Source organism: Lycium ferocissimum, chromosome 5 (assembly GCF_029784015.1).
Source record: "Lycium ferocissimum isolate CSIRO_LF1 chromosome 5, AGI_CSIRO_Lferr_CH_V1, whole genome shotgun sequence".
Taxonomy (NCBI): domain Eukaryota; kingdom Viridiplantae; phylum Streptophyta; class Magnoliopsida; order Solanales; family Solanaceae; genus Lycium; species Lycium ferocissimum.
The window spans coordinates 18,967,199-18,980,663 of NC_081346.1; the positions used below are offsets into that span (position 1 = coordinate 18,967,199).

Sequence of the window (13,465 nt, forward strand, 5' to 3'; positions counted from 1 at the left end):
GGATATGAATAAACACAAAGTGGTAGTAAAGGGTCGAATTAATCCAGATAAAGTGTTGAAGAAACTTAAGAAGAAGACCGGAAAGAAAGTAGAAATGTTGACTAAAAAAGAAGATAGTAAGAAGAAAGGTGAAGAAAAAGAAGGGGATATACAAGCGAAGCCAAGTCCAAAGGAAATTGCAGATGCTTTGATGCTTGAATTTTGTGTAGATAGTGTGTTGTATACCATGTTTAGCGATGAGAATGCAAATGCATGTTCTATTATGCAAGCCTATTCTTTAATTTGGACATTAGCTGATATTTCCTCAAAGCATTATTTAGGTTATATGATCCATTAATTCTGTCCAAAATGTTGGCATCACAATTCACAGCACTCGCAATTAGGAGAAAAATGTGCAAAGTTGCGTGCTTATAACCCAACTTTTTCTGAACTTTTTTTTTTTGGGGGGTTTTCTACCCAATATTCGGTATCTGCATCGAAACTTTGATTAATCAGGAGTCGTGCCACATAAAGCCTATTAAATAAAATTTACTAAAGTTTATATCACTGGGGAAGTTTAGAAATGTGTAAAGTTGCTACAATCCAACCTATACAACAAGAAATCACTGTTCAATTGACGTATTTATAATTAGGTTAATTTGTTTTCAATATATTTCCTAGATCTGTTTTACATTTGAGTCAATCAGCAATCATTTCACATTCTCCTCTTTTAAAAGTATAAAAAAGTTAAATATCATTTGGACTAGGGCAAGTAATAGGTATAGAAAGATGTGGAGTGATAAAAAAATCTACAATCTTCATTTCTCTTATGGTATGCATCACAAATTTGTGAGATCATTCCGCTAACAATACAACTCATTGCATATTTTGCAAAATTTAATAATCCTAAATGTAATGTAATTTGGAAGCAAACTTGGAGTAAATGTTTGCGCTCGAAGAAGGATTAATTACATGAAATGCAAGATTCCCCTTTTCAATGATTAATGCTGAAAACTAAACTTGCGAGTAAACTAATACAGCAATAACAATCGAGAAAAGGGAAGAGGAAAAAAAGGAACAGAAAAGCCAGTCTCAAATCATCCTGAATCTTACAGTTTTGACCAAAAATTAACGATGACCCATAATGGAAGTAGCAATTGTTGAAAAAATATTATATCTCAAAAAGAATAAGAATCATTTCATTAATCTCCTTAATGTCTAACAATTCAATTTGGTCAAATAATTATGTTGTCCAACGTCTCTCTATTCAATTTGGTCAAATAAATTGTGTTTATTGTCAATTGTCATTATGGCTTTTACTCCACTTAAATTTTTGGAACGTTGACAGCAACAAAAGGAATTAGACATCAGCGTTCATCTTCCTATATATATGAACTTGTGTGTTCATCTTGTGAAATAGATAGTGAAAAACCAAGAAACAAACTTTCCTCTTCCGATTTTCTTTTTGTAGTTCTGGGTTTTTCTTTTGGTTAAATCTTTATTAGATTCTAACTCCTAGTTTTGTACTAGAAGAGCTTGTTGAATCCTGGGCGATACACCTATATCGGGTGAAATATCCCTAAGGACAGTGTCTTAACTGACATGCCTCAAGCTATGTGAGTTCGTTAAAGTGTTCGTGATTGAGTATTTTCCGTAAGATTTCCAATAATCTTAAGGATATTTCTCGCTTAATTATTCTTACGGAAAATTGAAAAATAATAACTTAGTTCAATCTGTTTAAGTTCCAGGTATGCTTTTGCTAATATTTGAATGCTAACCGTACTTTACAATAGATCTTGTGTACTTATTAAGTCGATTTGAGGCAGAAGAATATATTTAGTTACAGACCCACTTTATGCTAAAGGCTCATAGAAATATTCTTTCATGATTTATACGTTCAAGAACAAAAACTCCATGCTCCACGGTTATTTTCTTCTACTACTACTATGTTTTCCAACACATTATGTGGTTTACATGGAGTATTATGATTTCCAATATAGTCAAAATGGGTTTCCAAGAAAATCACTGCACTTGTATAATAAATGATTTCTCAAGGTTTCAAGGGGGGAATTCATCCACTTTGTCTTCTATATTAAGCATAAGTGCTAACGTAGGTTTATAAAAAGAAAGGGTTGAGATTTCACAGACTATAAGAAACATCGAGGGGAATGAGATTCTTTTGTCAATTTGGGAAGATCAACAATGATGGTAACCCAATCTATATAACTGGAGATCCCATGAATTAAGTTCATATCGGTAATAATAAGTCATTAGTTGATCAAGTATGCACTATTAAATTATGTCCCTTCTTATGGTGTGTGAATATAGTGCAGTTCTGCAAGGCAAAGTGAGATTGAGTTATAAGTTCTTAATCCATTACCATATCCTTTACAGGTGGTGTATTGCTCTGCAAAATACACTTGGTGGGTGGACCTATATGAGTGTGGAATGGTGCCGCTCCAATGAAATTGTGACGGATTTCTAGAGCACTCATGAATACCAGGACACGCGCATGGCCTCTTAGCGCAAAACCGCGATAACGACAAAGATTGTGCGAGTATAATGTGATAGAATAAGACCACGGGCTTACAAAAGAATTCTTGGTTCATAGAAGTTCTAAACTTCACCAATTATTCTGTAAGTATAATCTTATTTTATCTAAGTCCGGTTTATAATCTACGCGACACCAGATTCAATACATTGTACTCATATGTGGAAACCCAGCAAAATGTTCTTTCTCCTTTTTCTTTTGAGATATATAGAAATCCAACAAAACTTCTTAAGTCCTTATAATTCTTTTTGAGATAGTGGGGGATTGTTGAAAAAATATTATATTTAAAAATGAATAAGAATCATTTCATTAATCTCCTTAATGTCTACAATTTAATTTGGTCAAATAATTATGTTGTCCAACGTCTCTCTGTTCAATTTGGTCAAATAATTGTCTTTATTGTCAATTGCCACTATGGCTTTTACTCCACTTAATTTTTTGGAACGTTGACGACAACAAAAGGAATTAGACATTAGTGCTCATCTTCCTATATATACTAGATGGCACATGCCTGGCACGGCTCACTTGGGATTATAGTGTATACACGTATATATAGTTGTGTTTGACGGTGATAATATATATATATATATATATATATATATATATATATATATATATATATATATATACACGAAGCATGAGTTTTGTGCTCCGTATCTAAAACTTTATTATATTCGTGTTTGCTACGAAAATTTATTAATACTTTTTAAAAGAGAAGACTTGTTTAAAAGAAAACTATTTTCCTCTCTTTGAGATAAAACAATAGCAATATTTAAGCATCAGTTGATACTTTCAATTTTAATTCAATTAATTTAAAGGTATAAAATACTTATTATTTTTTATAAAATTTTGATTTGGATAATTCTAATTCAAATTATTAAATTAATTTTACATGTTTAAAACGAAACAAAGTAGAAATTGATTTTCTATTTAAAAGAAGAAATGCTATTTTTTAATTTTTGGTAAATATTCTCGGTTTAGTTTATTTTACTTGTCATGTTGTCTTTTGCATGATTTTTTTTTAAGGAAACGTGAATTAGAATTATAATTTGACTAATTTACCTTATTCATTATTTGATCTCCATTTGATATTAATCTCTTTTCACATTTATTAGAGTAAGAATCAAAATGAAAAAGTAATTAAATTCTATCTTATTTTAAAATATAAATATTTTAAGTATATTTGTTTTAGTAATCATAACAAATAAATGACATGGTGGAATAGCAAATACAACAATTAAATATCTAGATTAGATCTCGTGAAAAGAAAGGAAATTGTATGTATTTGCCTACTAAACCTTTTGAAAAAAACAATAATATGGGGTCCATGTTTATTGTTGTGCATAATTTCATTTGCTTTCCACTAATGGGTTAATACGCATGTAGTAATGAATCCACTATTATTGATTTGATGGGGATACTTTGGGAATTACATGAATATTGTTTGATTTTCTAATATATGGGGTGCACGTTTTTTTTTTTTTTTTTTTGACATTGCTTGTTTTTTTAATATGGGGTCCACTTTTTTTTTTCATGAGTTTGGAGAGGGTGGGGTCCACCTTTTTTTTTTTATGAATTTGGAGAGGGTTGGGTCCACTTTTTTCCATTTTTTTTTAACTATATAGAAGCATTTTTTTTTTTTTAAGAGTGATCGACGGAAGACGAGAAACCAATACTTCTATATAGTAAAAAATAGAAATATAATAAAGTATTTCTATCTACTTTTTAAAAGAGTTGGTAATATAAAGTATAAAATGTCATTTTTTTTGCCCTTAAATAAAAAAGTGGGTGGCACCACAAAGGATTTTTTTTCCCCTTAAATAAAAAAGTGAGACCAAAGGATGAACGATTATCTTGCTTATAAACCGGCTCTTCTATATAGTAGTAAAGTAATATATATATATATTGTTCAAAACACGATTAATATAACATTGTAGTTTGTGTCCGTATCCAAAACTTTATTATATTAATGTTTGTTACGAATACAAAGTTGGCAAAAATTTATTAATAGACTTATTTAAAAAGGAAACCATTTTCCTCTCTTTGAGATAAAACAATAGCAATATTTAAGCATCGGTTGATACTTTGAATTTTAATTCGATTAATTTAAAGGTGTAAAATATTCTATTGTTAATGTATGTAGATTGGGCCTAAACAATACCTATTATTTTTTTTATCAAATTTTGATTTGGATAATTCTAATTCAAATTATTATATTAATTTTACATGTTTAAAATGAGACAAAGTAGAAATTTGATTTTCTATTTAAATGAAGAACTACTATTTTTTAATTTTTGGTAAATATTTTTTGTTTAACTCATTTTACTTGTCATGTTTTCTTTTGTACGGTTTTTTAAGGAAACGTCAATTAGAATCAATTAGAATTATAATTTCACTAATTTACCTTATTAATTATTTGATCTCCATTTAATATTATTTTTTCTTTTATGACATTAATCTCTTTTCACATTTATTAGAGTAAGGAAAAAATGAAAAAGTAATTAAATTCTATCTTATTTTAATATATAAGTATTTTAAGTATGTTCTTGTAAATAATTTTATTTGCTCCCACTAATGGATTGATACGCATGTGGCAATGAATCCATCATTATTGATTTAATGAGATACTTTGGAAATTACATAACTATTGTTTGATTTTTTAATATGGGATGCACTTTTTTTGACATTGTTTGTTTTTTTAATATGAGATTCATTTTTTTATATTGCTTGATTTTGTTAATATGGGGTCCACTTTTTTTTCCGGTGAGTTTGGAGATGGTGGGTTCCACTTTTTTTTTTTTTATGGGATTCATTTTTTTTATATTGCTTAATTTTGTTAATATGGGGTTCACTTTTTTTTTTTTTTGTGAGTTTGGAGATGGTGGGTTCCAATTTTTTTTTAATATTGGTTGGTGTTTAGTTGGGGCCCACACTTTTTTTTTAATATTGGTTGATGTTTAGTTGGGGCCCACACATTTTTTTTTTTTAGTGGAAAACGGACGATGAAGCATGGGTGCAACCCATGCTTCTATATTGTTTAAATATATATATATATATATGAACTAGTGAGCTCATCTTGTGAAATAGATAGTGAAAAACCAAGAAACAAACTTTTCTCTTCCAATTTTCTTTTTGTAGTACTCGATTTTTCTTTTGGTTAAATCTTTGTTAGATTACCTCACAGCATTGTCAATCTCGGGGATACACTCATACCGAGAAATATCCTTAAGAATGATTCTTAATTGACATGCCTCAAGCTATGTGAATTCGTTAAAGTATTCGTGATCAAGTATTTTTTGTAAGATTTCCGACAGCAATTATATACACAAATTAAACACGTGAAGAAGAAACTAGACAGACCAATTTCTTTGGAATTTCCGGGTGGACCCTCCAAAGAATTAGGCCTCCTATATTATATTTCAATAAAAAATGGATCTAGTTTGTCTTTTCTAATTTAATATTCTTTTAGTCTCTTCTAATTTAATTAAAATATGCTTAGTCTGTTGCTTACCTAAGAGATGATGCATTCGTTTGTTAAATAATTGAAAGGAGGAAAAAAGTTCCATTCTAGAGTGGGCCGAATCAGGGGGTATATTATGAATTTATTCAAACTCAATAATATTGGCTTGAACTCTGTATATATTTTTAAAAAGTCACTAACGAAATATAAAAAAATTATAAAATTATATTGAGTGTGTTGTTGTTGTTATTTTTTTAAAAAGTCACTAACGAAATACAAAAAAATTATGAAATTACACTGAATGTATTGTTGCTGTTGTTGATTTTGAACCATATAAGTCAAATCTATTGTAGTAGAATTCAATTCGAACTCAAAAAATATAAATCCTGACTTCGTTTAGAAAATTATTTATGTCTCGTGGACGAAATATAATAGCAGTACATTTTAGTAGTACGTAACAATTAACTTGTAGACCACATCCTTGATCATCTTTGGCCTTTGCAAAAGACAACAAAGTGTCACAGTACTCTTGAGATTGAGCTAATTAGATGGCTAAACAGTTTTATGAAACTATTTAAGACTTTCAAGAAGTTTCGAGATTCGTAATTGGGCGGTCGTTAGGACTGAGGATGAGACTCTTGTTGGAGGAATAAATGTTTTATTATTGGTATACGTTTCGAGTAATCCGATCTCAAATCAAATAATAGCTCGAAGAGTACTTGGTTAAAACACAAAAGACATTTATATTCTTATTTTAGTTATTATTAAGTGAAAACAAATGGACCTCACTATCTTTCGGTCTTTTCTTGATAAAGCTTGTTCAATCTTCAAAGCATTTTTTTTTTTGTTCATTTAATTAACAATGAATAAATGAATACAGTATCTCTAATTAATCAAATCACTTACTAATATTAATTAGAGTATTGAAAAGAGAAACATATATTCGTTGTTTGCGACTTAACTAACGGAGTTAGTCCATTAATGAAAGAACTCTAAAAAAAATTGTTGTTCTATATAATTCCACTAGTGACAACCTTCAGTTAATTTATTCAAGAAACGTGTTTCTCACTCTTATAGCCTTTGACAGGTCTTGGCATGTGAATTGTGATGACAGGAGATATTCGTTGTTCGGACCAAAGTTTGACTATCAATTAGCGGTGGTTACAAAAGTTTAAAACTACTCACTCAGTTATATTGTCCCACTACCATAACAAAGAGCCAAGAAAAAAAAAAAAATATATATATATATATATATATAAATCAAAGAACATAATTGCATAACTCAAATTTGGGAAAGTCCCATGAAGGTAGCAGAAAACATACTTCATGAAAGAGATCAAGAATGTCAGACGCTTGAAATCCTTTGTCCCTTTGCCACCTGCAGATGCAAATTAAGATCAAAAGAAAAGGCTTCATATGTGGTCTGTTCAAGAGAATACTATTTTTATTTACTTAATTATGCTTACATGCGTCACGATGCATGCCCATTCACGTGTACGTTTGATTTTTTTTTTTTTTTTAATCATGAGTCAAGTATGTGAATTTCTTTTCTTTAATAACTGGGGATGGGATTTGAACTAAGAAGTTATGCCTCTTTTTATGCCATATTTAGATTTAATTTTTAAGATTATCGCACGCATTCATAAGTTTAAGCTGTTAAAAGATATATTATTTATTTAATTATATGTTCAACATTACATAATAGTTATTTAATCTCCAACTAGGTGGTAAAGCAGCCATGCTAATTACAAGGGTTCAGGTTTTCTTCATCTCGTGATGATACAATCGACTTAATGTTGAGAGCTGCCAAAGAGGGAAAAATGTCTTTGTAATGCAGTCAATCCATACAAGAACAAAATGTACTAACGGAGGGATTTTTATCATAGCATATAGACGAAATTAACAAAAAAAAAAAAAAAGCAAGTCAACTTTGTGGTCTTTCTAGAATTTAGAAATGTATCTTTTAATTAGGACTTTCCACAATTCTACTTATGTTCCAAGTTGATGGCTTCTGCATGCCTAACTATTTCAGCTGCTCTTGTCATATTTCGGTTTCCCTAGATGTGACATATGTATCTTCTGTTATCTTGATGTTGTAGTTCTTACTTAAATCTTTCTTTTGTAAAACTATATTCTGTACCTTTTCGTTTGACTAGTTTTTTTTCTCCACCTTTTCTTTGGACAAAGAAGATCTTTTTTCCCCTTTATATTACAGTTATTTGACGTCAAAGTGCATAACCTTTTCATATCACTTATGTTGTATTGTACCATGTTTATTATTAAGCAGTACTTCTTTGAAGTGGATATGTGAGTGTATTGTTTTATCTTATCTCAATGATGCAGATCATGACATGTTCATCTCCGTTACATTTTGTGCAATCATAATTCTATTTCGAGGTTAGCAAGGAATGAGGAGGAAATTGAAAAGAAAAGAAGCATGAAGAACGTGGTTTAGCAGCTAATAAAATGAGAGAAAGTAGTTAAAAAACAATAAAACAAGTATACAATGAAACAGGAACCTGGACAACAAAAGATTATAAGTTAGAAATTAGAAAAGTTACGGATTCGATATAATCTAACAGCTTAGAACTAGATTTTATATTTGTGCTAAAAATTATTTAATATATACAAATAATCTATCTCAAACTCAATTGTTATCCTATTTTAGAATTCAAATCAATAAATTTAATATCTTTTTGGTGAAAATAAATTTAATATCTTGAATTTGTCTCTGTTACAACTTGTTTGGAAGGTTGTTATCTATTGTATTGTGTTAATTGTTATTTTAAATACAATGTTTATTTTCATTGATATTAATCGTATCACTAAATCCGTATTTACATAATGATGAAGGTAACGATCAATGTGGTGTGCTCGTGTTGTTACTTTTTTTTGTTCCTTCTCATTTTGCCTTTTCTTATTATTTAATAATTCTATTTTAACTTTTACCCTACTTTTTTTATAATAATTCTACCTGTACCCTACTTTTCTTTATAATATTGTTGATTTATTTTTCAATTTTACAATCTATCCAAATATCCACTAAAACAATACAATGTACAATATAAAACTATACTTAACAACCATCTTATATTTAACAACCATCTAGTCTTAGTCTAATGGAGTATAATTTTATGTAAGTAGTATAATTTCCAGAAGACGGCCCCACCATCGTGTTTTCTGGAAAAGAAAAGGAGTAAACAAAAAGAATCTTCCAAAAACTAGAGTTATTGTAGTCCAAGTTGAGGCAAAGAGTGGGGTTAGTTTAGAATCTTATCAACTGGAGTACTGTGTCGCCGACCACTCCTTTAAATATGTCCATTCCTACCACTTTCCTCCTAAACTTTCACACGCAAATCACTTGTATTTTAATCAAAACACTTTATCACATTATATTCTCTGAACACTCAAAATACTCAAAAAAATATTCAAACTCAACATGAAAGAACATCACCATTTTGACGATCTTCAAAATTCTTCTGGCAGCTCTTTGGGCATGAGCTCTTCCTTTGGGACAACTCCGGAAAGGCATTCTTCTTTTTCTCAAGATTCTGAATCTGTCAGCACTCTTCATAGCCCATCTTCTTCAGATTACTCCCCAAGAATTACTCCAAGTATGTCCAAATTTCCTTTTTATTTACTGCGTTTGAAATTCAGAGTCCTTTTTATTTACTGTGTTTGAAATACAGGGTCCTTTTTGTTTACAGGGTTCTGAATAAAATTAAATTTCTTACACAACTATAGTGTCAGATTTGACCGAAGCAACTAAGATCTGCGAACCTATAACATGTTACATGTATAGTAGATCCAACTTTGCTCCTTAAAAACAGAAAAAGGTAAAAGAAACATAAATCAATTTTTCTTAACTCTTTTATTTAAAAATTAATTGCAGGTCAAGATGATTCTGCTATAATTATTCAGCAGAGGAAATTGGGAAAGAAGGCAAAAAGTTATGCATACAGAATCCGTGAGCATGGTATGCACATCTAATTAATCCTGTTATTCTTTTTTCTAATGTTCTTAGTGAAAAAACAAATAATAAAACAATTTTTTGTTTTGATGTGTTGCAGTGAAATTGGGGCCAAAATTTTCAGAAACGGTGAAGGGGAAATTGAAAATAGTGAAAGAAGGAGGTAGAAGAAATATATTCAGGCATATGTTTAATGTGAATGAAGGAGAGAAACTGCTTAAGGCATCACAGTGCTATTTGTACACAACAGCAGGTCCAATTGCTGGGATTCTATTCATATCTACAGATAAAATTGCATTCTGCAGTGAAAGACCCATCGCAGTTCCTTTTCCCTCTGGTGGAATTCTTAGAACACCTTACAAGGTTAGTTACATTACATTGATTCTACTAAATTAATAGAAGGTTAAAACAAAATTTGTGACTTTTTTTTATTTTTAATTGTGTGAACAAAATTTTACACGTTCAAGTTACCCAAAAATAGCTACAGCAAACAATCCGTATAATTGACAATTTGACATTAATTTTGACATTAATAACTTCAAAAACAAGACAAGGACTAACATGCTACGACATGTTAGTATACAAATAGTACTGCTATATAATTTTTTTTTTTAAATTATCAGTGGATTCAAGTTAAATTATTAATTCAGTTATTTTTAGTATTATTTTTGCAAAATGCGGAATTTCTAAATTACGAAGAAAAGAAAAAGGGGAAAACAAAATACTAGGATGATTTTTTATCTCAATTGAATATTTAATTCCAAGATTCGTTCCCACGCGGCTTTCAATTATTCCCTCAAAATCACACACCGTATTTGGTCTTTTTCAGTTCATTATTTAACAGGTACTAGTACTCTTGTCTAGCTGTCATGGGGTAGATGATTTAGCCAAGGGAATCTTTTCGAGTTAAATTTAATAAATTATTTCTACTTTTCTTTTCATCTACAAAACCAACTTTCAAGAAATTAAGAGTGAAGCTAGAACCTGAGAGGCATGAGCTCAATGATTTTAGCATTTTAGTCTTGCCACTTTCAATAAGGTCTTGGCAATGGTTTCAAACTTTCAACTGTATTAAGCACAAAAAGTTAATTAATCATTTTTCTATTTTGTGAAGCATTTCTCATTTTGGGAATTTGATTTGTGCAGGTGGTTATTCCAGTGAAGAAAATTAAAAGAGCTCATCCGAGCGTAAACGAGAACAAACCCTCTCAAAAGTACATTGAAATTGTCACTGAAGATAATTTTGAGTTTTGGTTCATGGGCTTTGTACGATATGAAAAAGCTTTCTTGAATTTACAAAAGGCTATTTCCATGTCAAACTAGATGTTTCAGATATTAGATTCTTTAGGATTTTAAAGAGGTTCAGCAATTCTGTAGAAGTTTTTTTTCCCCTTTTTTTTCTTTTATGTTGAACTGGTGGCATCTAATGACTGCGTTGTTCATTGTTTACCTTTTTGTCAACGATCACAATTTCAACTACTTTAAGGCTATAGGGGTAGGAATTTATGTTGTAGTGTAATTATATTTATGGCAAATCCATATTGGTCATTTGGACTCAGTTGGTTTGACTTGAAAAGTATTAAGTTTCATGTGAACACTAAAACTCAGCCCTTTATTTTATATTTTTAGTCGTCTCGAATTAAAATGATGTATTAATAATTCTGACGGCTGTAACCCCAAGCTATCTTTTAGCCTCCCAAAAATTTGAGGCCTCGAGAGATATCCTTGGTTCAACTTTACAGTTGACAACTTATAACAAGCATAAGTGAGAAGAAGAAAAAAACATAAAAATAAAGACAGGTCGTGCTTCGTGGAGATAGTTTATTATTGGGCAAAGGGTCAAATATACTCCTCTACTTTACTTCATTGGTTAAATATACCCTCCGTTAACTAAAGTACCTAAATATACCCCTCTGTTAATCAAAGTTGTTAAATATACCCCTACATGGATGGAAATGCCCAAATCAAATGAAATTAACAATTTAGCTTAAAAAAACTATGCCCCATAATTTTAACCCGACCCGACCCGCAAATCATGCCCGAGATTGGCAGCTGATCTTGGCTTTATTCTTTAAACCTTTCTAAAAACACCGTTAATAATCAACTTTCTAATTGGGCGAGAATCTTATATGTGAATTCTTTTAGGTGAAGCTTTAGCATTTTTGACGCATATTAAAGCTACAATGAAGAACGATGAAAAATGACTTTCGGCTCTTGCAATTAGACATAAAAAGTCAATTGAATATGACTAAATTTTTTTATATTGTACATAAGTTGATAAAAAAAAAATCTTCTCACAAGATGCATTGTGCACGGGAACTAGGAAATACTATTGTAAAGGAATTTTATGTCAATTTTTAAGTTAATAAAATGAATGACATAAAAAATTAACAATAGTTCGAGCGTTTATTATAACTTAATTAATCAATGATTAAAAATTGTTGAGTTACTGTTTTATTTAAACTGATGGGTCTATCTTATTATAGTTCCAAGGAACTTGATATATTGCAAAATCTTTAAATCACTGTTCTTGAAAAATTCTTTGAAGCATAAATGTTTAGTTAGTCCATAAAATTTTTAGAAAGATTTAAAGAATAAAGCCGAGATAAAGTCGCCAACTTCGGGCATGGTTTGTGTGGGTCTGCCCGTTAAAATTATGGGGCATGTTTTTTTTTTTAAAGTTAAATGGTTACTTTCATCTAATTTGGGCATTTCAATCCATGTAGGGGTATATTTAACAACTTTGACTAACAGAGGGTATATTTAGAGATTTCTGCTAATCTGGAGGATATTTAACCAATAAAGTAAAGTAGAGGGGTATATTTGACCATTTGCCCTTTATTATTTCTTTCCTTTCTCTAGACTGAAATCCAGGTGACCAGGCCAATTCGATTGAGGTAAAACAAACACATTGGGGATGAAGATTTAATAAACTACTTTAAACTTTAAGAAGCTATAATGATAAGTTAGTATATAACGATCTTGTCAGATAAAATTAAGGCCACTTTTTTATTTTGACTTTAGGCTTTATATTGATTAAATCTGTTGAGCCACCCTTGTTAACACTAATATAAATACTACTTTACATATAACTATGACAAAGCTTAAATGTTAAGTTCATTTAATTATTTTAAATGTTGATATAATACTTTCTTTATCATATTAACGTCTTAGAAATCTATTTTAATTTTATGCAATTACTTCTAATTTAAAACGTGCAAAGTCCAAATACTTAATGAAATAATAAAAAGTTTATGTCAAATGGGACATAGGAAGTAGGATCAAATTAAACTATTGACATGAAGCTGTGGTACAAAGAAGAAATATCACACTAGTAATCAATGTGGCGAAGCCAGAATTTTCACTTAAGTGGTTAAAAAATATTAAGAAGTAAATACACAAAGAAGCCAAAGGGGTTTAACATTTACTATATATACATAGCATTGTGTGGAATGAAGCTGCTATTGCAAAAAGATGTATGGAATATAGCTCAGAAAGCAGATAA

General features: G+C 30.1%; 1 protein-coding gene across 1 annotated transcript; it reads left to right on the forward strand.

The window, feature by feature from the left end:
* The first annotated feature begins 9,311 nt into the window (after nt 1-9,311).
* Nucleotides 9,312-11,516, forward strand: LOC132056357 (GEM-like protein 4). Its single transcript, XM_059448512.1, has 4 exons — nt 9,312-9,604; nt 9,883-9,966; nt 10,061-10,323; nt 11,107-11,516. Exons 1-4 carry the CDS (start codon nt 9,430-9,432, stop codon nt 11,281-11,283), a joined length of 699 nt encoding a protein of 232 aa, XP_059304495.1. The 5' UTR covers nt 9,312-9,429; the 3' UTR covers nt 11,284-11,516.
* The last annotated feature ends 1,949 nt before the right edge of the window (nt 11,517-13,465 follow it).

What these genes read in the sequence shown, in the direction of transcription:
- LOC132056357 (XM_059448512.1), top strand. Translation starts at nt 9,430, where the DNA reads ATGAAAGAACATCACCATTTTGACGATCTTCAAAATTCTTCTGGCAGC. An exon ending in CTCCCCAAGAATTACTCCAA is followed by an intron (nt 9,605 to 9,882) that starts GTATGTCCAAAT and finishes AATTAATTGCAG; the next exon opens with GTCAAGATGATTCTGCTATA. An exon ending in ATACAGAATCCGTGAGCATG is followed by an intron (nt 9,967 to 10,060) that starts GTATGCACATCT and finishes GATGTGTTGCAG; the next exon opens with TGAAATTGGGGCCAAAATTT.